Genomic DNA, 25,781 nt, shown 5'->3' on the forward strand with positions numbered 1-25,781 from the left:
TCCTGATTTCTTTCTGAGCCTAGTGATATAGATCAGAGCTTATTTTTGTGGTTGTGAAGTTTGCTTGTTAACTTAATCAGTATATGTCATTCATTCATTCATTCATTCATTCCCTACCTCATTCCAAGAATAAGAAGTATGTTTTTCTTCTCAAATTCTATGGCTAGCATGTCCTACTAGTTTTTGTTAGGGTCACGCTAAATAGACATATTTTCCATTTTGGAGAAGGGCTCAAGTTTATGGCATAACAGTTGCAACAGAGAAAAATAAAATGGATGGAGAACTTAAAATTCCTGATGACTCACCAGAATACCTGGCTCATCTAGATTTTAATGTGAAATTGACACACTAGTGTGGAATTTCTATTAGAGCAGCTAAAACTTTTGAAGCAGAATTCCAGATGCTCGCACTGAGCCCAGACTCAGACATACCAGAGTTCCCGTCATTGTCAGGGTCCCTATCAGGAGGACCCAGGTGTGGCTGCTGGGGGGCCCAACCCAGCTCACAAAACCTGCTTGGGAATGGTGGCAGAATTCACAAATGCTCAGAACGTTCAGCTTCACTTTTCCAAGGGCATTCCCATCCTTGGGTCTTCACCGTATGCTATGATTACAATGCTACAATTAATTGGGGCAGGCTGAGGTCTACATCAGAAGCAGGAAATTCACCTGGCTTCTCCTTAGCGTCCTTAGGATCTTTCAGGAATCTGTTCATTTGTGCTTTGTCCCCCCTACCCCTCCTCTAGCCTTCTGTCCTTGGCATTTTCTATTTTCTTTCGTTTCTTAGCCTGTGTGGCCTTGGCCTTGCCAGCAGCCCCATGCAGAGAAGCAGACTTCCTAGTTTAGCTCTTTATTTTAAGGGTAAAGCCTTTCACTTTATGCATTAATTGGTGTCTGTATCATTTTCAACAAAAGAGTAATTTTCTGCGTGGCATCAAGGGCTGGCTAATAATCAAAGAAAACCCCAGCACAAGGATATCCACTTCAGGTATGAGTTTGTTTGGGATTTCTCAATTTCCTTTCCTGGGGGATGGGACTAGAAGGGAGAATGGCATTTGGGAAGTGTTTTGAGCAGAGGCCAGACATTCAAGTCTTTGCTAAATGTTGGGTAAAATAAATTCAGTACTCACTGCAGACTTATTTCTTAATAAAATTTTCTAAGCTGTCTGTGGACCGTATTGTTTAAAGGGCAGTTGAAAAGTTAACGGTTTTCTCTCTGAGAAATACAACTGGAAAAGAGTCTTTGTGTTTTTTTTTATTTTCTATAAAAGAACGGGTATAATATAACCTGGATGATAATAAGAAACTGTATTTTTTTTGTTTGTTGTATGCCCTATCTAGGCTTTCTCTTTTTTTACATAAAAATAAAGAAACCATGAAGGTGATATGAAATCCTGTAAGAACAACCAATGCTTGAGGAATATTAACCCTTCTGTGTTGGTCATTTGACAGCTTAGGTGATTGCATTTTCCCTCTAAATTCCCTTTACACATCTGATCAAACAGAAGGCTCTTCACTTCTTGCCTAAGTTGCTTCACCGAATTGCTGTGTGAATTAGAGAGCAAACTGGGTTCCTCCCCGGGGGCTATAGTTCAGTTGGTGATTGGGTTATTTTTCTAAGTAATGCTACCATTATTTGGCCTAGGGTAAATGACATTGTCATTTAGTGACCATAATTACTCACGTTACAGTGGCCTGGAGTGCAAAGAACTCCTCATTCCCCAATGATCTGTTTAACTCCAGGAAAGTCTTCTCTCTAACCAGGTTGGGGAAGCGAGCATGTGTGTGTGTGCGTGTGTGCGTGTGTGTGTGTGTGTGTGTGTGTGTGTGTGTGTGTGGCTTCCATGCAGCTGAGGACTATTATGGTCTCTACATTACCAGTCTGGGGATTTACATGTGACAACAGCCATATTCAGAAAGTCATGACATTCTCTTTGAGGGAGAGACAAAGGATTCTAAGGCCAGGGGTGTTCAAAGCATGGAACTGTCCTAAAACAGTTTCTTGTTTAGAAATGGGTGGAGTAAATAAGAAGAAGGAAAGTAGTGTTGGGGAAGACTACAGGCAGAGGGGGGAGGCTGTGGTGGGAGTGGGAGACTCTCACCGTTAGCTGTAGTTGGGTAAGTAAAGGAAGAAGGGGTGATAAAGTGAAGAATATCTGTTTTTTTATCTTAAATGCTTTGTGAGGAAATACTGTGAGTGAACTCTGCTGATACATATGATCAGAAAAGAAAGGTGACTGTTTTTACCAAATGAATGTATGGACCATAAGCAAAACTCACAACAGCAAATGATAATGCACAAGCTGTAAATTAAAACAGCACCTGTGTATAGTGTGTATAGCAAGGGAGATAATGATACAAAGTACCTTACGTAAGGTGAGTGCTCAATAAATAGTAGCTGCTATTCTCTTGTTGTTGCTTGAATTCCAGGGGAGAGTAGAACTACAGGGAGAGACATACAGAGCCTAAACCCATGTTTCTCAAACTGAGTACTGAGTGATGTTAATATATGTGCTAGGTTAAATGGTTTTTTAGTTGCAAGACCTCAGAGCCTTATAATGTTCATGTGCATTATTTATCTTCCTCTCTAAAAGAAAGTACTATAAGCAATGTTTTCCAGACATTTCACCACAGAAAACCATTTCGAAAAATACCATAAATATTTAAAGACTGGTGGAACAGTTTGGAAATATGGGTCAATTCTAGACAGATTTCCATAAGCAGAGTCTGTTTACCCCAGGTCTTAGTGAGCTTGCTGAACTCACTTCCTAAATTCAATTTCATGAAGAAGGCATGGGACTCATCGGGATCCCAGGGCCAGGCTGACAGAAGATTCTTCTGAGCCTGGCTCTAGACTGGACCATTGGCATGTCCATGTCTATACCTACCTAGAACTGGCTGGGGTTTTTTATTACCAGCTTGAAGTATCCAGGAATCTTCTTTTTGATTTTTCACTTGCCCCATCCAGACCCAGTCAGTCCATCAGCAAATTCTGTCGGCTCTGCTGTCAGAGTATATCACCTCTCAATTGACTGTTCTGTCTCCATCACCACCACCTTAGTCCATGCCACCATCATTTTGTACTTGGACTACTGCAGTAGCATCCTAGCTGCTCTACGCCTTTGCCCTTTAGCTTTCTCCATCTACTTCTCTGCACAGCAACCCGAGTAATCTTCATAAAGCACTTATATAATCACATCACTCTTCTATGTAAAACCCTCCACTAGCCCTCATCTCATTAAGAATAAAATATAAACTTCTTACCCGTGCCTACAGGGCCCTACATGCTCCAGCCCTTGCTTGCTTTTTCCAGCTCACCTCTCATTGCTCTCCCTGTTGGGCCCTGTGTCACAGCCACAGTGGCCTTTCTCCTGGTCCAGGAACATGACAAATTCCACCCTGCTTCAGAACCTTCACACTTTCCTTCTGTCTGAACTGCTCCATTCATCCCTCAGGTCTCAGCTCAAAAGAGTGTTTCCTAACTATTCGATCTAAGTGGTGACCTCTCTCCCAGATTTCTCTGTCAGACATGCTCTATATTCTTCTAAACATTCATCACAATCTGAAATGATCTTGTTATTTGTGTTTACTCACTGTCCTTCCTCTAGAATATGTACTCCTTCAGGACAGAGCCCTTCTTTCTCCTTTACCAATGAATCCCCAGCACCTAGAACTGAGCTTAGCATATAGTAGGTGCTCAGTAAGTAATCTGTGGAATTAATCCACTGGCCAAATGTATTGATCAATGCACTCAAATATCTCATCTGCAGTATGAGAAGATGCATAGTATCCTGCCCACCTCAATCATTTCTGTGCCAGATTCTGCAAGTATATTGTGCACCTGGGAAGGTGGTTAATAGCACGTGTCCATCAACACTTTGCTTAACCTTGGACATGGTAGTAATGCTGGACTTGCTTAGTCTGAAACCTGGATTCTGATTCTCTCAGCTCCAGGTAAAGTTGGAATTTATACAGACACCAGCTGAATAGTAAATATTTTTATTCTTTCTTTCCATGATCAGCAATTCTGATTTAACTGGGCCTCATTCCCAGAGTAAGCAAATGTCCCAAGAAATGTAAAATAAAGCACTAAATTTTGTTATCGGTGATTCTTTGTCCCAAGGCCTCTGGTCAGTTTGTCTTCTGACCTCACCATTTGCTGAGACCTTTACTTTTGGGGATGCTTTCTGCTTTTGTTCTTTCTTCTGTTTTATTTGGATGGGACCTGTGATGTCCCCAGTATGGGTAAAACAATGTCTCTGGATTTCCACATTAGATCTCAGAGAGGTCTTCTCTCCTGGGGAAAGCTCCACCAGAGGCACAGTGACCAGTAGTGAGTGGAGTCCCAGGGAACAGACCACCCCCTTATCTGCAGTTTTACTCTCTAAGCTCTCCTGCCGTTGACCCACAGACCACGTACCCGACTTCTGCCACATCTTGCTCCGCTTTTCAGTGAAGTCAGTTCAGTGTGTGGCATTTCTCTCGTGTTCAGTCAGTTAAAAATGAAGGAGAACAGAGCTTTAAGAACTATATACCGCCACATAATACTTGGGAATGTTTTTACCACAAATGATAATCTGTGTGTAGTTACTAAGCTAGTGAGTTTGGGGTAGAGTTTTCCAATGCAGTCCTTAGGGAAAACAAAATGAACAGAAAAGGAGGTCTTTGTGCATTGTTGGTATAGTTTAAGGGTCTCACAGGATTTTAATCTCTGCAAAGATAGGGAGTTTGCTACAATGGAGCAGGACACCTGGCACATTCTCACTAGTGGGCCTCCTGTCAGCTAAGGCCTGATTGGCCAGCACAAGTAGGTTTTGCCGCTCCTTCCCCCCAAGCGGTGGCTTCTCAACTGCTCCAAGGAAAGAACGCGAGGCAGGAATATCTCAAGAAGAATAGAATGTGCATGTTTTCATTGACTTTAATCTCAAGGTACTAAAAGTGTGTGTGTGTGTGTGTGTGATATTATTGAAAGCTGACGGCAACAGAGCAAGTATATCAGTAGAGCGGAAAAATGAAAAAAAGAGTTTTGAGAAATATCCACCTCATTGTGAAAGTTGTCTGTGGACTTCTATGCAAAAAAAAAAAAAAAAAAGCGGATTTAAGTAGTTAAGGCTCAAAATATGTAGTTTAATTAGCCTTTTAACACTGTTTCATGAGATAAGCCATACAGTCCTAAAATAGGAGGTAGCAAACATTTTATCTTCCTTATAGAGGAGACCCGAAGGGTGCAGTGCCTTGTCCACAGGCATTGAAAGCTGAGTCAGAATTAGGCTTAAGTGCCCACGATGCCTGTCCATTTTCAAAGGACTAGGTATTCTTTCAGTTTCCTGGTCTCAGACGCAGGCCAGCATGCTGCCTTCCCCATGTGATCAGATAATATCTGTTGACTTCTATAATACACACCACTTCTGAAACATTCCCAGTTAAAGTCTTAATCTTTCTATCTAAACTCTCCTCCTTGACTCAGCTCTCAGTAATGTGTCAGAACTCAGAACTTACTGTTTAGAACTGTGCTGTTCAGTAGGAAAAGCCACTCGCCACAGGTGGCTCTTGAGCACTTGAGATGTGGCCAGTCCCATTAAGATGTGCTGTAAGTATAAAATATATGCCAGATTTCAAAGACTTAGTATGAATAAAAGAGTGTAAAATGTCTCATTAATAATTATTACATGCTGAAATGGTAATCTTTTGGCTATGTTGGCTTCATAAAACAAATTATTAAAATAATTTTATCTGTTTCATTTGGCTTTTTAAAATATGGCTACTAGAAAATTTTAACTCATTTATGAGCCTGGTGTTATATTTCTATTGGACAGCACTGCTCTCGACAATTGTCACCTAATCATATGTTGCATTTAGCCACACGTTGTCTTGAGTTAGCTCTTATTAGATTGTGTTGTTCTGTTATTTAAAATTCCACCTTCTCATCTAAACTGTCACCAGCTTAGGGACATGGACTAGGCTTTATTGTTCCTTGAGTCCCTAGCATCTAGCATGATGTTTGGTATTTTGTTGCTTGATTATTCCATATTTTGCTGACTTTCTCCAAAATAGGTTTTGTCCAATTCCACTCTGGACAATGATAAGGAAGTGCAGGTTAAATTGTGTTTGGAGGTGTAGCATTTTTCAAAAGGATTGATTGTATGTAATTCTTAATTTGTTCCAGAAAGATTAACATTCCTCTAAACTGGACTTTTAAAACGCAGGAAACATGCAGTGGGTGCTGGAATTTCCTGACACTCCTGCCCAGCAGAGAGCAGCAGTGTTAATTGATGATTAAGGGTCGTAATTGCCACCCAAAAATCTTGGGGAAGCTCTACATTAAGCTCAGAGGTTTTGAGCCCCATTTTCCGGAACCTGTCGGGGTATAGGTCCAGGTAAATAAGGCACATTGGCCCCAGTGGCTGCCAACCTTGAACCAGGGTTGAGAGGAGAGGGCTACGACCAGCCATGATTGCTAAGTAACTGCCGGGAACTCTGACCGGATGGCTGTGATTCCCAGAGTCCCTGAGACAATACAAGGGGATGCACCCTGGGTGGCCTTACCCTTTAAACATCCTACAATTTTGTAACTGAGGTTGTGGCTGGACCACATGCTCATAATTTCTAGGCTGGCTGTATTATACCTAAAATACAGCCATTTCTGCTGGTTCCCTGGGAGAGTCTGACCTTTCCCTGGGTTTTGTGACCAGAGGATCCCTGAGCCACTGCTTTTGGGTCTGTTGTTAAGGAATATTTAAGAATGCAGCTTTGGAAACCTCCCCTCTTCAGGGGGAGATTTATTAGGTCTCACTGCTGTGGAATGATCCCACTCCATTGACCACATTATTGCCATAAATTCATTGAGAACCATCTCCCTTTGGCAACGATGCATGAAATGAATGATTGTCTCTTTAGAGAAGTCGTTAGAAGGATTTGTAATGACAAAGATTTTGAAGGAACAGTGGTCTCATCTGCCCAGGTTCCCCAGCTTTGCAGCAGCAGAACCCCATGAATATCCTCATGTGACAGTTGAATCAAGGGAGATTAAAGCTACAAGAGGCAGCTCAGGCCCAAAATAGTACTTTCTTTGGGTTTTTCATCTTTCCTAGGTTATGCCCTAGGAAAACTGAGTCCCAAAATCTATAGCTGGGTTTCTAGAGTCTCATAGACAACAGGTAAGAATTCCCACGTTATAAAATGAAAATAAGCATTTTCCACTTGGGCAGCCTAATAGTTAAGGTGACCATGTGTCACAGTTTATGCCTGTTGTCCAAGTAATCTATTTGAAAGTTCCCCCTTTTACTCTCAAAAATGTCCCAGTTTGGCTGATAAAATGTATCATTGTCCTACTATGAGCACATGTTCCCCCACTCAAGCTCACATACCCCTACTTGCCCTCAGCATTCATCCAGCATCCCCCTCATAGAGGAGCTAGGCTCCATAGTGATATATAAATTAAGCCTGCAGCTTCCTTCACTGGTCCTCAGACTCAGGTCCAGAAAGCTCCTGGGGCCAGAGACTGCCCAGAGAACAGTATCACCTGCACAAACTCTTCTCCAAGGATCAACTTCCTTTGGATGCCATCTGAATGTAGCCCTTCATTTGCATTTGGAATTGCTCTGGTTATGTACCCGGGCAGTGGGAAGTGAGGAGGAACTGGGTAGGGAGAGTCCTCAAGAGTCTGGGAGGGGGTAGAGAAACAGACCCTGCTTGTGGAGCCTGAGGGTGATGACCACCACCTGCCTCTGGCATTTCGTTGGAAGATTGTATTCCTCAGACTCCAGGTTTTCCCCCTACTTCCCCCCAGTGCCCCCCCTCCCCCTGCCCCTGTCTGGCAGTTGCCATGACAACACAATGTCTGAGCACTTCTAATTACATCTGTCCATTTCTCCTAGAACCATACCGAGCCACACGTATGGAGACTTCATTTAGTCCAGAGTTTCTTGCTGGGTTTTAACCCCTTTTGTATACCCTGGGCTGGAGAATAATTGCCAGGATGCTGCAAACTTGACAGATGCTTTTCAGCTACGCTACCCCAAAAGAGTCCCAGGGCTTTGTCTATGTCTTTAAAGAGGAGACTTAGGCTGCTCTGCTATGCTGGGTCTCTGGGTCTCTCTGTTCTATTTTGTTCCAATCAATCCTGCCTTCTTGGCTTTTCCCCCACTCTCTTGCCCTCTCCATCCTGTCAAGTGGTCTCAGCTCTTGGTTGGACATCACAATTCCTTTTCCCCAAGCACCAGGGGAAATAAATCACTTGGGCACAGCTAAGTCTTTGCCCTGCCCTGGCAACTCACATTTCAATGTATTCCAGCCCACTGCAAGGTCAGCCCAGTGGATGAGCCAGAGGAGAGTGGCTAGAGATATTCTCAGACTGGAGGAGGGGTAGAACAAGGCAAGAAGCCTCTTTTTCTCATCTAGGAAGACTGACGATCTTGCCTTCCTTCTACCTCATAGCGCAATGTCGGGTGGGGTTCCTGAGAAGAGGTAACACAAAACAGCTGCCTTGATAACAAGCCCATTTTCACAGTTTCTCTTGGCCTCTTCTCACATGCTTCTCTTCATCTCCACTTCTCCCTTTTATAGGCCACCTTGTTGGGCTGCTCTTGGGTGGCCTGTACGCTACACTCTCAAGTCCCACCCAATTTTGGCCTCCCTGAGGGACCTCATATTCCCGCATCACCTCATCTTCCACCCTCCCTCCCTCCACCAAATTCTCATTCCCTCAGCGTATCAGCTAGGTTATACATTAATTGTGAACAAGGACATGACTGAAAGTCATTGCAGTCCCCCATTGTTCTCCTGCCCACTTCATCAAAACACACACACACGCACACCCCAATGTCTTTCTGTGGGTCTAAGACAATCTCTAATTAGTGAAATTCCAAGCTAAATATTTATGGCCTGGTGGAAAAGAGTGGGGTCTTGAGGCTGTTTCCCCAGAAAGACTGGTCCTGGAAGGGGGCAGCCCCAGGAGGGAAGCTGGCACAGGGGCTGGCTTTCTGCCCCTGCTCCAAGTCCTTAGGGCAGTGGGGTTCAGTCCCCCTTTCATACTTTCAACAAAGGTTGACTGAGTGTCACAGGGTGCTATGCCAGGACCTGTGACAGAACTCTAAAACATCATCCTTGTCCTTTAGGAACTTATAGTTCAGCTGGGAAGACAAAATCTGCACAATCAATTAAACATTTTTAAAAGTGATCAAAAGGAGTTCATACAGAGAGGAATGAAAGTTCAGAGAAGGAAGGAGGAATTCATACCAATCAAAAGGAAAAAGTCATTGAGGATGGAGTGGTGTAACTTGAGCTAAGCTTTGAAGGACAGGAAGAATTGGGGCAATCCAGATGATAAATCAGACTTCCCAGATGGTGACATTATTTTTTTAGCTGGTCCTGTGGGACATTCTTTGCCCATCTGAAGGTTAAAGAAGCAGATAACAATACCTCATGGTGTTGACATTTTCAAAGGGTAATGAGTTCTCTTTTCAAACGTAGAACCTTAGGTGCCCCATACCCTTTATTTTAGTCTGCTGTGGGCACCTGCTCTACTCGCAGACACCTCCTGAAGTGCCTATAGCCAGAGGACCTGAGAAATGAGGATTCCTGGAGGTGAGAAGGCCAAGTAAACAATGAAGTCACCCAGAAGAGAGGAAGAAGACTGAGCCACGTGCCAAAGACCTGGTTAAATGTGGCCAAGTAGATGACAGTGTTGGCATTGGTGCCAGGTCATGTGAACCACCTTGGAGAGTAGTGGATTGCCTTTCAGTTTTAGGGAGAGCCATGTGCAAACTGGGGTGATGGAAAGGAGCCACAAATGGTTATTCCCCAGATCAGGGAAGGTACCCAAGTTCTCTGCCACTTTGGATTCCTTCCTTAGGAGTTATGTGATATCAGGAGCTACCTAAATTGAGAAGAGCCCAGGCCAAAAGGGCTGGTGAGGAGAACTTGTAGGTCTTAGCCTGTATTCCTATCTCTTCTGCCTTCCACCAAAGCAGGGGAATAAATCCTATATTCTACTCAGAAGTCCAAAGAATGTGAATTCTCTTTTGTTCAGGGCTTGGGAAGCCTGGGGAGGTGGAGGGTTGGCTTGCTCGGGAAGGAGTGCCGGGAATGTGTGGGGATGTTGGTCCAGATGTGGCCAGCACTGCAGGGGACACTTCTAAAACTGGCTCTCAGAACTCTTCCACAGCTGCCCTAGAGCTGTCTCCCCTCTTTAGTTGAGGGAATTGGGACTTAGGTGTGTGGATTTTTTTTTTTTTAACCTTTAATCAACCATTTTCCTTGAACTACATGTGGAAATAATTAGAGCATGAATGCTGAGTAAATGTAAGTCCTGGCAGTCCCAGACATACTTCAGTGACAGGTTCTTGGCAGGAATGAAGAATTGTGAATCTCATGTGAATTTCCTTTAGCCATTCTCTCCCTTCTTTTCTTCCTTTTTTTTTCTTGCAAGGCAAACACAAATAGAATAAAAATGTTATTAATGGCATTCTAGGGGAGTAGAGGGTTCCAACCAGTTAACTAAGAGTGAAATCAGGCCACTCAGTTGGGGTCCCATTACTGCTCCCCTGATTTCCTCTGCCATGATCCAGGAGGGAATGAAAAAGCATTGCTTAAGAAAATCCTTTGACAATGAAATCCAACTTTAATTCCCCCACCAAAGCCCAGCAAAAACCCTGAAACACCCTCAAGAGGGTCTATACATAAGCAATATCTTTAGTTTAGTTTAGGTTAGTTTCCTTGGGAGATTAAAGTTTGATATTCAGGAACATCTGAAATGGTAAATTCCTGTGCTTACTAGGTAAGAGAATTCTAACAGTTTAAGGGACTTCGGCATCATCAACAACACTTGCGTTTTATAGGTGGGGAATCTGAGGCCCAGAGAGGTCAAGCACCTTGCCCTAAGTCACACAGTGTGTTAGAAGCAGAGATATGTCCAATGCCTCTCTCCAGGCTCTTGCACCAATTCTCTACATAGGACCTCACTGTCTCTGCCTGGTCTGACCCCTGGGTTACTGATTCAGGTTTTAGCAGAGGTTTAAAAGGTTTTTTTGTGGGGTTTTTTTTTGCCTACTTCCCAATGTTTGCCAAAGCATTTCTCAGGCAGTGCCATTCATCATCCATTTCTAGGAGCTCTCTAGACTTCCTGGTTTTGCTCCCAGTTTTCTGAATGTGCCTACTCTGCTTTCTTGGCTGGTCTGCCTTCAGAGCCCTCATACAGTTGTGCAGGCTCTTCACCACACAAGGAGGTGAGGGGGGCTGAAATCCAACCTGCACTCTGCTTGCCAAGCCCTGTAACCTGGCCCGGTGTTACATCTGCCCAAAGGGGACGATATCTTTTCTGATTTGCACAGGGACCCCATGGGCAACCTACCTTCCTTCCTGCTCCTCTCTGTGCTCATCTTGTCCCTTTCTCTCAGTTTCCCTCAGCCCTCCATTCCCACCCTTTCCTCCTGAGCTCATTTGTTCTCACCATCTACACAGATGATGTCCAGATGTGCACCTCCAAGCCTTTATTTTCAACTTCGTGGGATGTTTTACTGTCCCTTTAGACTAATGTCCATAACTGGCTCATCATTGCCTGCCCCTCTTTCATTCAGCCCCTTCCCAGGGCTCCACTCTGACAGACACACCAGCAGCCTTCCAGGCCCTCAAAGCCAAAGATCTTGGCAGCTCCCTGGATTTTCTCCTTCCTCTCTTCTGTCTGGTATGTTGCCAGATCCCCTTGTTCTTTAGAGATTGCTCTTGGATTTCTTCCTTTCTCTGAATCCATGTCACTACCTTCCATGAGACTCATCACCCCAGACTCTTTCTAGCTGGTTTCCTTGTGCCCCCAATTCCTCCTGACCTATTTCTTCCCATATACCACCACCCAACTGTTCTTGAAACCCTCCTGCTCAGAAACTTACAGATTTTCTGTCCAGATCCTACCATTCTTCAGGACGAGTCCCACCTCGTCCATGAAGCCCATCTCCTAAGGTCAGCCCCATTTACTTCAGGACTGCATTGGTCTGTGTGTGTTAGTTTCATCTCCCGGACTAGGTCAGAAACTTCTGTGAAGGCAGAGGCCACATCCTGTACTCTTTTCGAGTATATGCCACAGGGCTTGTACCATGCTGGTCACAGGCTGTTATCCTTTTTTTTTTTTTTTAAAATAAATTTATTTATTTAATTTATTTATTTTTGGCTGCGTTGGGTCTTCGTTGCTGTGCGCAGGCTTTCTCTAGTTGCGGCGAGCAGGGGCTACTCTTCGTTGCGGTGCGCGGGCTTCTCATTGTGGTGGCTTCTCTTATTGCAGAGCACGGGCTCTAGGCATGCAGGCTTCAGTAGTTGTAGCACGCGGGCTCAGTAGTCGTGGCTCACGGGCTCTAGAGCGCAGGCTCAGTAGTTATGGTGCACGGGCTTAGTTGCTCCACGGCATGTGGGATCTTCCCGGACCAGGGCTCAAACCCGTGTGCCCTGCATTGGCAGGCAGAATCTTAACCACTGCGCCACCAGGGAAGCCCCTGTTATCCTTCTTGTTTGTTGTTATAGGCATTATCAAATATGCTTTCTGAGAGGTTTAAACTCCTTGCTTTGGCTTTCACTGAAGAAGACTAGAGGAGTATCCATACCCTCTACTTTGTCCTTTAAAATGGACAAGTCTCAGGCAGATGGTTGGAAAACAGAAAATGAATACCTTGCTCAAACCTAACAGACTAATTCAGGGTGGAGAGTGGTCTGGCTTAAAAGCTTCCATTCAGGGTTCTGATGAAACTGAAGGGTGAAATTGTGAAACCAGGGAACTTACAAAAAGCACCCTTTAGGAAGACTGCCACGCTATCTTGGGAATTCCCAGGGGTCACTCTGAGGACTATTGACAGATAGTGGGGAGCCCAGTAGCCCCTGTCAGAGTGGCGTCACTGCATGTGCCTGAGTTGGGGAGAGAGCATGGCACTCCACAGGAAGACACCCAGCTCACTGCTGTGGACCGTGACCTGAAGGCATGAGAGCAGAAATGCCTACCTACCTCAGTCACAGCACAGCTCAGTTACAGCCTCCTTACTGCCAACGGGGATGAATACTCCACCCTCATAGACCCTGGTGAGATTATTTTCAGTCCATGTGAAAGGGCCTAACATATTTCTAACTCTGTGCTTCCTAAATGCCACTATTTGCTTATGCTATGACTGGACAAGACCATTGCAGAAAACTGAACTTACCATTATATAGAAACCAAGCCTCCAGTCTGCCATGCTGTATCTGGGCCACCTCAAAAAAGTCCTGACATATGGAGGGGGAGGCATTCTAGAGATGGCAGATGAACAGCTGGGAAGGTGAAAAGGCTTCCATATGAAGAAGGCAGTGTAGATCCTTGTGTGACAGGGCCAGCACTTAAGACAATGTGACAGAATCTGTAAAATAACAAAGACAGTGGTTAAGGTAAACAGCTTTGTCCCATTTGAAATTTGAAAGTAGGCATTTCCAGGCACACAATACATTATCACATAATGAGTAGAAAATGTGCTATCCTGTGAGCTATGATAGAGGCTGAACATAGAAATTAATACAATGAAAAATTAGATAATTCTTGAATGACAGATCCATAATAGAGGTTTTTTGTTTTTTTTTTTAATCTTAAGGCTAATCCTCTTGGGAGTGATACAGCCCTTATTTTGATATCATAAAGCTTAGCCATGCCTTACCCCAAACATCCTGAGTGCATTGTCACTGGCCACTGACACTGACAGCAACCTGAAGAACCCCAAATTACATTTAATGTAAAAAACGTTTACTGAGCATTTTTCTCTGGCAAGACAATGTGGTGAGTCTGTGGGAAGCCAAAATGTGCAGGCGTTTAGTCTACTTGAGATACGCTTTGTGTGCATAAAATATTAAATAGGGCTCTGACTAATAGACTAAAGACCTCAAAGCCTTCTTGTTTATGGTGAGTCAGATTGACTGAGAAGCTAATTAAGATTCAGTTTCGGTCCTTTTACTTGTAAGGCCCACTTCCAAAGCCCTGTGCCCAATTTTGCAGTCATAGTTGTGTATTCTTTTTCTTAAGGGGGGGCCCCTCAACTTGTTTAAGCTTCAGGCCCCACAAAACCTGGGTCTGGCCCTGGTGCCTAAACCTTAAGATGAGGGATTGGTTGTGAGCACCCACAAGGGAGGGACAAACACAGTGCCTATTGCCAAGCGCATCAGAGCAACCGCTAGAAGTCACTCCTTCCTCCTCTTTCCTGGAATATGTAGGACGCAGCAACACACTCTTCAGAGAAAAAGAATCAGAGAATTGAGCAAGGTCACATGATGCTCCAGCCATATTTCAAGGTCCTGAAGTGGCCCTGCTTTCTTCCTGGCTTTCTCAGGCCTGTGCTACTGGGTTCCATTCCAGAACGGCCGTCCCAGCCTGTGCCCCACCCAGGTCTCCTGCTCTCCCCAGTTCTGTGAATTCCTTTGTCCCCAGCTCTGGTGCTCAGCGTATCTGAGGGGCCCTGGTGTTCCTGTGAAGTTTCCATGACTAATTCTGGCAAAGCAAGGAGAGCCTTTCTCATGTCAGCAAAGCCGCTCTGTCACAGAATAGTGGCAAGGGGAGCCAAAATTCCACCTTGGCATACGTAGGGCTGTTTTTTTCAAAAAGAAAGTTGGGAAGGAGAAAAGGGATGGAGGGGACAGAGCCAACCCAGTTCACATTAGTGAAATGATGGTATATTAAGCTGACAGTTTTATGGCTTTGCTTATAAGCTTCCTCCCCTGCCAAAGCACACTGTTCTTCCAGAAATTGTTTTACTTCAGAAGACTTCTTTTAAACATTCAAAGCATATTTTATGTTCAGGCTTAGTGCTGGTCAGCCCAGAGACTCAGACACCCTATCACCTCTACTGGTGGTTTTGCAAATAACTGGTTTTCCCATGGCTTGCAGAGGATCTTTTTCAAGTGCAAAAATAATTTCTGGGTTTTTTTTGTTTTGTTTTAGACCTTGGATCCAAGACAATATCTTTTCTAGCTTTGATTTGTAGAGAGGCAAAGTGGTTTAGTGGAAAGAGGGCTGGAATTAAAGTCTGGAGACCTTGGGCCAGGACCCAGGTCTGTACCCATGAGGTCTTGGACCAGTCAATACAGCTGTGAGCCTCCATTTCTTCTTTATCATAGGATGTTACATCTGGAGGGGCCTTAGAAGTAACCCCTGCCTGCCTATCCTAAAAGGTTTTGAAAATAAAAGTAATGGTAAAAATTACAGACTCGTCAAAATTGCTATTCAAACAGCAATTATCACCATGCAGTGGCTCAGAGAGGACGTTTTTCCCTGGTAAAAGTCAGCAATGTTCCCGGTCATCTTTTACCAAGGGAAATTTGAATTGTGCAGATTAACATGAGACCAAACCCCCAGAGCATGGCTTGCGACACATAATGAAAACAACATAAAAGCAAGTCAGGGAGAGGATGTAGAAGGATAAAGCTAGAAACTTGATGTTTCTCCATAGGGAGCAATTATTTTGTTGATTTTTCTCCATATATCATGGTGGCCTCACTTCCAGAATACACTCCCTCTCTCCACTCAGTCACACTCTCACAGGTATATTCAGACTACCAGTTCATATACCTGCGACCTCACACTCCCAGAGAATATTCAGATGCCATACCTACGACCTCACACTCCCAGAGAATATTCAGATGCCAATGTCGTTATCTCTACGTAGATGAAATTCTCATACAGCTTTGGGACCTAATTCCTAAAATTGTTATGGTAGTAAAGCAAACAATTTTCTTTCCGTTGTGAGAACTGCACTGCGCCTGTGACCTCGCCCTGTGCCAGCCCTTGTAGCTGTACCCTCTCCCTGCAGCTCATTTGACTGTTCCCCATAAGGGATTATCAAGTCTCTGGAGTCAGGCTGACCTGTGTTCCAGTTCTGACTCAGCTCTCGCTAGTTATGTGGACTCTGCACATCACAGAGCTTTTCTGAATCTTATAATTCCTCCCTGTCTGTTACATGGAACTAAAAATATGGAAACCTACACAGACATTGTGAGGACAAAGAGATCTGTGAAGAGCCTCACTCAGTTGTAGGTGCTCCGATTAATACTAGCCCTAGGTCCTGGTCACCCCCCCCCACAAGATTGCGGCCTTACACCTGGCAGGTTTTTTGTCTCCAGCCTCTCTCCAGGCTGCCTTGCACTTTGAGTCGGTATTTCCAAGCTGGAAAGGACCAGACGCAATATTCGAAAGCACCACCTTCATCATGTCACCTGCCCCGTCCCAAACTTCCCAGGGTCTTCACTGTGCATCATATCCATGGAGAGCCCCTTGGATCACCTGGCCTGACCCGCCCCCTGCCACTCTGCGAGCCCCACCTCATCTCTCTCTTCCTCCACTCACACACCAGGCAGCCATTGTCCTGTGCCTTGAGCATGTTCCTGCCATGTTTATCCCCTCTCGAGATGTTCTCCCCCACTCAGAATCAGTCACTCAGCAGACGGGTAAGACCACCTACCACTCTGAGGAACTTTTCAGGAGCCTCAAGGATGCTTCTGACATCCCTGCTCCCGGAGAACATGGGGCTTGGAGAAGGGCTTTCAATGACACAAACAAAATTTTCTTCCTTACTGATTTCTACATGATAGCATGCCTGTGAATGGGCAGAATAGGGGGCTGGGGTGCCGTGAGGGCTTCAGGTCAGATGTTTTTTCCCAAGTCAGCAAATCCCTGGTTCTTGGTGTCCTGATGCCCGCAGGGCCCCCGCCCATTCTCCCACCCCACTTTGTCACATCTCGACTGGGAGGACAGAGCTGGGAGGAGCTGCTGAAGCCAAAGCTGCGCTTCTGCATTGCGGCTCCAAGCTCCGTAAGACAAAGAGGGAGATTGCCCCCTATTGACAGACGTGCCACCTGCAAAGAGGAAAGCTGTTTAGCTAGCATTTCTCTGTGGCCTTCAGACACAGTAACAGGGTTGTTAGGCCCTTGGTTTTTTCCATTCGGTCAGTGCTGCTCTCAGTGTTATCATTCAGTGTAAGGAAGGATGGTTGGGGACTTGACAGCCCAAGGTGATGACAGCATCTCGGTGGGAAAATTGTATGAAAATCAGTTGCCCACTGTAATAACGGCCGCTTCCTGTTGTGTGGCAGGCACTCTGCCGCATGCAGTACATCTCATATAACCCTCCCACAGTCCTCATAGGGATTAGTGTTCCCAGTTTACACACTAGAAACTGAGGTTTAAAGAGAGTACCTTGCCCACAACCATGGTAAGTAAGGAGCAGAGGTGGGAGGCGGACATCAAATCTAACTCTGTCATGCCCTTAAGCACTTTCTCCTGACATTTGCTAATTACGCAAATCAAATCCCCATCGTAATTTCCTTAATCTTCAATCTTATACATATGAAAATAAATCAAATATAAAAGAATAGTTTTCCCTTTGGTTGGGTAGAATCCTAGCTCTGCCACTTTCTACTTATGTAACCTCTTAAGGCTCAGTTCCCTCATCTATAAAATGGGGATAGTTATGATGTCTGATTTAATGGTGTTGTCGTAGAGCTTAAATAAGATCCTGTAAAATGAAAATCACTTAGCAGGGCGCCAGGCATTTATGAATAGGAGCTTAGTCATCTGTTGTCTGAAGATCTGGGTTGGAATCCTAGCTCCTCATTTTTAGCTGTGGGACCTTGGGCAAGTTACTTGACCTTCCCATTTTCAGTTGCCTCATCTATAAAATGTGGTTAATAATACGCATGTTTTTGCAGGGCTGTCCACAGTAAGATGAAATTGTATGTATAAAAACGCTTTGTAAATTTTAATAGTACTATTCAAATATTAGTCGTTATATTTTATGTAAAGGGTATCTGTTTCTTTAAATGGATTTTTGAGAATTATTTCTGAAAAATGACTTGGGTTGAGTTCGACCTATCAGTAAAAGCTTTTATTTTTAATACTCACTAAAAGCATAAGATGAAAAGAGGCTCTGTAAATGCCACAGGTTATTCTGCAGGAAACTCTATAATCATTAAAATGAATAATACTTAACAAGCAGCTTGCTTTACAGTTTATGATGCAGTTCCAAATATATTATCTCATTTCATCTTCACAAGGTAGGGCAGGTATTTACCCCTATTTTACAGATGAAGAATGCAAGGCTCAGAGAATTGAAGTGACTAATTATGGACATACAGCTAGTAAGTGGTAAAGGCTTGTGGGACTGTCTGCTGGTGTGTCTTTGAGCGTAGGCATATGTCTGAGCATGCTTTTTTATGCAGTAGTGTGTCTTTAACTCACGTGACACACTCACTGGGGGTATATATTTGTCTGTAGCCCTCAGCATGTTGTTTCATGAAGGGGGAGAGGAGAAGGTAGTCTTATCTGAGATTTTTTTTTTTACACTGGTCAGCAATAGCCTTTTCCTCTTCATTTTTAGAGCTGCTTGCCATTCCTAGGGAGTTTCCAAGAGGGCCCTTCCTGGAGAATATACTCGATTTTATCTCCACTCCTGGTTTAGGAAACAACAGCTCTCCAGTACCCCCAGCCTGCTGGGAATTACTTCCTCTTTCTTTGCTCCCTGCCAGCTTTATTGAATTCGCCTTAGCAACATCCAAAAGAGAATGGGTTTAGCAACAGCCTGTGAACCAATGAAATGTGAGCATGGCAAGGGTTTCTAGACCAATGGGAGCCCTGCATGACCGGCAAGCTGGCTCAGAGAGAAAATAACCTAGAGTTTGCAAAGCAGCCTCCGGGTGGCAGCAGACCAACTTGTATTGGACATACCCTCTCAGCTCTCAACATCCACTTTGTTTATTGCTTTCTTTGACCTTTTCTTGGATGTAAAACATTTACCGAGTATAAGAATTTTACAGTTACAAGCTTTGTGGGTGTGAGTTCTCTGCATGACACGGCAGACATGGCCTGAAGGATGGAATCTTAGGTTCCATCCCCCATCTTTACTATAGGCAGTCCCACGACCCCATCCCAGCCTCTGCCATCTTTGCTGGTTCTTCCACGGCCAATGCTGCCCCAGTGGGCAGGAGCCTGGAGGCACTGGTGACTGCCTGCCCAACCAGTCAAGAAAAGGGCTCAAGAAATCATTCTCCTTCGTTCAAGCTCCACTACTGCTGACCTGAGTGGTAGATGAGGTGGGGCTAGCTTTCTGCCACCAGTTAATAGGAGGGAAGGACTGTGTCACTGACAGATTAGTGCCTGTGAACACCCACATTGTCAGTGGCACAGATTGGGACCATTCCCTGCCTTGTCAGTTTTGCTGCATATGTCTGAACACGAATGTCTGACCACAAGTGGTTTGAGAACAGTTCTGTCTGTCAAGTGATTCTTCGGCCCTCTTGGTCTTGAAGCCAGAGGCAGATATGGACAGGGGCTGCATAAGACCACGTCGAATAATAGCAGATCCATGTTTCCAATGGTTTAGCCATCCTTCTTTTGCCTTTTGAGATGGCAGTGCCTTGAACACTGCTCAGTGAGATTTTGGTCCTTCAGATATCCGTATTTCTCTCAAGCATTTCCGCTTCTGCCTGGCTTGCTTTTCTCATCCTTTAGGAGTCAGTTAAGGCATCCTATCTTCAGAAAGTCTTGTTTGAGTCTCACCTTCCTGTTGTTAACACTTCCTCATTGCTTTCTAGAGGTCTCTTTATTCTGTTTCCTTGGATAGCCATGGAGCTTCTTGAGGACGGAGACTGTGCCTTTTTATCTCCAGTCCTTAGCCTAGTATTGGCATTTCATGGGTGCTCAATAAACGTTTTAGAAGAAAGGAAACATGCAAGAAAGAAGCTCTTGCTCTTTGAGAAACAATCTTAGAGATTCCTAGGTAGCTGGGCCTGAGAAGGAGCAGTGCCAGCAAGACTGATGCTGGCTGTTGGGCAGAACTTCTGGCTGTTCAGGACCCTTCAGCACCATGAGCCTCGACTCTAGGCCACGGCCCGAGCCTGAGAGATAATCACCACCATTGGCTCATCCGGAGATGGGCTCATCTCACTGACAGGGTTTCCTTGATGATTTTGTATTTTAGGAGGAACTAAGGAGCAAATCCAAGATCTGTGCCAATGTGTTTTGTGGAGCCGGCCGGGAATGTGCAGTCACAGAGAAGGGAGAGCCCACCTGCCTCTGCATCGAGGTAAGTCCTGAGGGTGGGAGCCAGAGGACGGTGGCCAAGGCCAGGGTGGTTACCTCGCTGGAGCTACCAGTCTGCAGAGCAGTGCCAACGATTTCATCATCTTTATAAAAGCACACCTTGTCTCTCTGAGAGAAGTGAAATTTTTATCTCAGAAGTTAAAAATCAGATGTGAATGTAGGGATATTTTTCCTTTTAAAAAATGTTTAGCTTTATAAGAGTTTTAAATTACAAAATTAACAATTGCTTTTTATAAGTCAAGTAGTACAGACATTTATGCAAACATAAAATTAATAATCTTCCCCATAACCCTCAAATCCCATTAGTCTGAAATAACCAGTGTAAACAGTTTGGTGTATATTTGTTCCACAGGGGTTTTTTTTCTATGCAACTGTAAACATATAGGGTTTCCCCCTATTTTATACAAAAATGGGATCATAATATAGACAGATCTAGATATATACAACTTGTATCTTATACTCATTAATATATAACAACAACCCTCTAGGTCAGCATGTATAGTTCTAACTCATTTTTTTTTTTTTTCTAACTCATTTTTTAATAGCTCAATATTTAGTGATATACAGGAACCAGATTTATGTAATCATTTTCCTATAGATGGACATTTAGGTTGTTTCATGGGTTGTTTACCACTACAAACAATGACATCTTTCTACAAATATTCTTACATGCTGCTGGCTTTATCTCTGTAGGATTGAGTCCCACTGGGGCATGCTAGGTCAAAGGATATGCATATTTTAAAATACTAGATGGAATGCAGATTTCTCAAGTTTGGTTTTGTTTTTAATGAAGTTTAAAAAAGAAAGTGACCTTTTAAGAAATACTTCTTTTGTAGGCAGGATTCTCACTCTTGGCAAACATAAATAGCCTGGATGTGTGCCCTTTTTTCCCCTTTCTGTCAAATGAACCCAAGACTGGAAATTCATCTGTAATTCTACAAGTAAATACACCCACCTTAGTCCCCTGTTGAAGGATCTTGACCCATTGTCCCAGAAAGGAAGTCCCTTAACTTAGAAACTTGCAAACCAAATCTTCTGGGGACTCTGGGAGGTCCTCACTAGTGGTGTTCCTGGCCACTACGTGGCCATTTAGGGTCCAGAAACCTGTTGTGTAGCCTCAGCTCGACCACATATCATTGTGTGATTTTAAACAAATTAGTTGCCACTGGATGCCATAAAGACAGACCATGTTTGGCTTTGCTCAGGGCCAGCACATGGTAAGAACCCAGTGATAAGTATTGGTTAAAAAAAGTTGTCTTTCTGGGCTTTGGTTTTCTGGTCTATAAGTTGGAAAGGTTGGGCTACTTTCCAGTTCCAGGGTTCTGTGTTCTTTTACCACAGCTACTCTTTTTTGCTTTAGTGCCTTTATTAGGTCTGAGCAGAACTTGCTTCCCCCTTCCCCCTTTCAAAAACCATGGAAGTCTCGGGCTTCCCTGGTGGCGCAGTGGTTAAGAATCCTCCTGCCAATGCAGGGGACACGTGTTCGAGCCCTGGTCCGGGAAGATCCCACATGCCGCAGAGCAACTAAGCTCGTGTACGACAGATCCTGAGCCTGCACTCTAGAGCCCACGAATCACAACTACTGAGCCCACATGCCGCAACTACTGAAGCCCACCCGCCTAGAGCCCGTGCTCCGCAACAAGAGAAGCCACCGCAATGAGAAGCCCGCGCACCGCAATGAAGAGTAGCCCGCGCTCACTGCAACTAGAGAAAGCCCGCGCACAGCCAAAAATAATAAATAAATTAATTAATTAAATAAATTTAAAAGAAACAAAAAAAAAATCATGGAAGTCTAAAGAAATTGAGCTTGCCTGTCACAATGGCACTTTATATAGTATAGCCAAAGTAGAATCAGGTTGCCAAGTGAACCTCAGTTCATTTACTATCTAGTACTTCACAAAGACCCAGGCACCCTCTGCCCCTGCCTCACAGCAACTGTTGTGAGATTAGGAGAAAAGCAAAATATTAAATAAAGCAAGAGAGCAAAGATTCTTGTAGCTAGACCCTGGAATAAGTGAAGAATTGGGGTGATGGGGGTAGGGAGCTGTATGTGCCTGCCTTTCAGTCTCTCCATATTCCCAGCTCTGGCTGTTTTGTGTCGTAGAATGTTGGAATTTTAAGGGATCTTATATCATCCAGAGACATTGATTGACTTTCTACAAAGTGATAAAGTGATAGATAATCCAGATTCCTGACTTCGAATAAAATGCCCTTCCTGCTAATTTGATAGGGTTGGAGTAGGGGGGATTTATTTCTTTTCATTGAGTAGAAGAGGTGACCCTGGGCCAGGATCAGCACAGAGCACCACGAGGGGCTGCAAGGTGATGTCCCTCCAGCAACGAGTGGGGTAGGGTCACTGATGCCAGAGCTGAGGCTCCCTGTTGCCCTGGCAGCATAGAAGGCATCTCTGCTGGTGGGGACTCCCGTCACAAGATGGCTCTGTGTGCGTGCGTGTGCGTGTGTGTGTGTGTGTGTGTGTGCACGTGCACACACACACTCAGCCCTAACTGCACCAACGTCCTCCGCGGTCTGTTTCAGCAATGCAAACCTCACAAGAGGCCTGTGTGTGGCAGCAACAGCAAGACCTACCTCAACCACTGCGAGCTGCATAGAGATGCCTGCCTCACTGGATCCAAAATCCAGGTCGATTACGATGGACACTGCAAAGGTAAAGAGTGCTCTCATCACCACATCACAGCTCCAGCCAGGGAGCCAGGGGACGGAGCAGTGTGGCCTGGCTTCCTGGAGTCCTTTCCACCCTGAGCGTAGTGCCCAAAGCTGTGGAGACCACCCAGTGGCTTGGAGAGGAATCTCCTTGGTGCTCAAGAGCCTGCTGGGTTTGCCCTGGGTGGCCCAGGCCTCTACCCTGTGCTTCCTGCATCAGATTCCCAACGTGGCTTCCAGTGCTGTCTGGAGATGGATAGTGGATAGACAACCACATCAACAGTCGATAATATGGTCGTATTTAACTGAATTCTGTACCTTTTTAGAAAGCAGATAAATTTCACATATCCTATGCTTTTTAAATTTGGGCACCTCTCAGCCCTGATAATATTATATTTCCTCTAATTCACACTCAAACCATTGCTATTATGGTAAGAGGGAAGGGGTCCCAAGCTTGTTGCTAATTAGACACCAGCCGCCTGGCCAGCCTTGAACTTCCTTGGAGAAATAAGAAGCTGTTTCCCACATGTTGGTCTCCATTTCTTTGTCCATAATGATTCTGTATGAATTCTCAAACTCCCAGCAGCACCGCCCCCCCCCACAAGCTAACAGTAGGAGGTGTGAGATCAGGAGGGTAACTCAGTGGCCTCAAAATGTCAAACAAAGCAGGGAAGCAAAGATCCCCAAACGTGGGACCTGGAAGGAGAGGATACAAGGACTCAAGACGAAGTGATGGAAAGATATAAGTGGCCCCCTTAATGTGGGCAGTTTTAATCCTAGCAATACACAGAAATTTATTTTTTCTTCACTTTGCATTATGCATTTTCTCCTTTTGTCTTGCAGAGAAGAAATCTGTAAGTCCATCTGCCAGCCCAGGTGAGTGCCTGTTTTTTCTACAGTGTGCATCTTAGGGAGGAAATTCCATGTTCCACAATCCCTGCCAAAGCTCACAAGATCTTCAGTGTGTCAGAACTTGTGACCCAGAACTGGTCGCTCCTCAACATAGCTCACAAAAGCTGCAAAACTGCATTTTTTTGTGCGTGTCACGGGAAGCAGCTGGTTGGGTCAGAATGTTGGCTGTGTTTTCCATTTTTGCTGAGTAATGATTGAACTGCAAGGATGGGAAAGCCACCAAGTCCCTCCGTCAGTGCTCTGTGAGACCTGTGGGTGTCACAGGACAAGGAGAATCAGACAGGACAACTCTTTTTGATAGAGGTGATTGGAAATGACAGTGAGACTCTTTCCATGGTTTTCTATGAATACAAATTTAAAATTTCCTCATGATTTATAGATACCAGACTCCTTTAGCATACACTTTTCCTTAGATCCTCACAATAACCTTGTGAAGTAGCTTTTACTATAATTACCTTATAGATGAGGAAATCTAGGCTCAGAGAAGTTAAGTGAATTACCCTGAGTCACACAGCTAGGAAGTGGCAGAGTGGGGGAAAGTGCCCATAGTTTCATTTCCCTGGCTCAGTGCCCTTTTCACATCCCAACATGTGTTGCCTCCAGGAATTCCCTTTTGCCAAGGCTTTCCCTTCTCTGCTTCCCCATCCACTGGACTCTCAGCCCCACCTGTTGTTGCCATGTGGCTTACAATGAACTGCTGTCCAGAGCAGGGCTTCAACATGCCCTTCCTTGGCCTCATTTTCTGTTGTTCATAATAACGGATAAAATTTTAAGTGGGATAAGCTTTTAAGTGGGAGAGAGAAAGAGCTATATAGAAAGAATCAGAAATCCAGTGCATAAAGAATTGTAATGTTCTCACTTATTCCTTTATTATTTCAGCTCATCTTTGAGCCAAGAGAGCTGTTCTATTGATTGATTGATTTTTTTTTCCCCTCAGCTTCCTAAAGTTAATGAAAATGTCCTTTATTTTTCTTTCTTTTTTCTCACCTTAGCAACATAATCTCTGTTTCAGCATTCTCGAACTTTATATTTTTAGACATGAGCTTGAATCCTGGGTTAGATACTTTCTAGTGTGTACCCTGGGCTGACTCCTCTGTAAATGTGTGTGATAATCCTGTTTCCCTGGATTGCTGTGAGAATTCAGTGAGATGACACATGCAGACTCCTGGGCACTGAGTCCCCACGTACGGGGTGCTGGGTGACATTGGGGTCCTCACTGCTCGGCTGGCCTCCCTCCCCTTTCCTGCAGTCGTTTGCTATCAGTCCAACCGCGATGAACTCCGGCATCGCATCATCCAGTGGCTGGAAGCGGAGATCATCCCAGACGGCTGGTTCTCTAAAGGCAGCAACTACAGTGAAATCCTAGACAAGTACTTTAAGGTAATCCAGAGTTGGAGTCAAAGACCGTTCAGCCTGGAGAAAGGGAGACTTCCTCTCCCATTACCTGATCACATCTTCCCAGACCACAAGGAAATATAAACCTGCATAGAGTCCCTGAGTTTCTTCATAGATCATTCCATGAAGCTGTGACAGACAGTGGGACTCCAGGAGTCCAGCCTTTGGGATCTAACACACATGGGCTGCTCCCTTTGGGCAATTAAAGCCACAAAGGTCTTGGAGAGCCTGTCTGTGAAAAATATGGCCAGGCTGTATCCCCATCCTCCATATGACACCTTGTAGAGCTGCCTGCCAATACCCAGACCCAGGCCACTTCAGCCTCTTTCCCGCCCAGTTTGGCTTTTCTCTAAGTCTTCAACTTGACCATCCATGGCCTGCAGAGTTTCTCTTCATCTGAGGAGAGTCAATGGACTGGTATTTCATGGGTCCAGAATTCTTCATGAACCTAGATATTGCTGTTCCCATTGTGTTTAGTTGAAGAGACAGATCGTTCCAGTTGGAGGGAGGAGAGGTGCTGCTTTCAAAGAGGAAAACGAGGGAGGAAGTAGTATTTAGCAATGAGTAGGGCTGCCATGATGTGGAGATCTTTCGGAGAGCTTGAGACAGTTGTTGGAAGAAGCAGTTAAGGGCGCTCTTCCTGCTGACTGATAAGGACATAGTCGCACACATAGGTACATCACACTCAGATAAACATACCACACACAGAAACACAGACATACACAC

At 44.6% G+C, this 25,781-nt stretch overlaps 1 protein-coding gene across 1 annotated transcript in view; it reads left to right on the forward strand.

The window, feature by feature from the left end:
- Positions 1-25,781, forward strand: part of FSTL1 (follistatin like 1) — a 50,520-nt gene that overhangs the window by 13,103 nt on the left and 11,636 nt on the right. The window contains exons 3-6 of the mRNA XM_007181863.3: positions 19,963-20,067; positions 22,623-22,752; positions 23,592-23,624; positions 24,910-25,040. Of these exons, the coding sequence (XP_007181925.1) occupies positions 19,963-20,067; positions 22,623-22,752; positions 23,592-23,624; positions 24,910-25,040 (399 nt within the window). The remainder of the gene's footprint in view (positions 1-19,962; positions 20,068-22,622; positions 22,753-23,591; positions 23,625-24,909; positions 25,041-25,781) is intronic.

The sequence above is a fragment of the Balaenoptera acutorostrata genome, chromosome 4, assembly GCF_949987535.1.
Source record: "Balaenoptera acutorostrata chromosome 4, mBalAcu1.1, whole genome shotgun sequence".
Classification (NCBI taxonomy): domain Eukaryota; kingdom Metazoa; phylum Chordata; class Mammalia; order Artiodactyla; family Balaenopteridae; genus Balaenoptera; species Balaenoptera acutorostrata.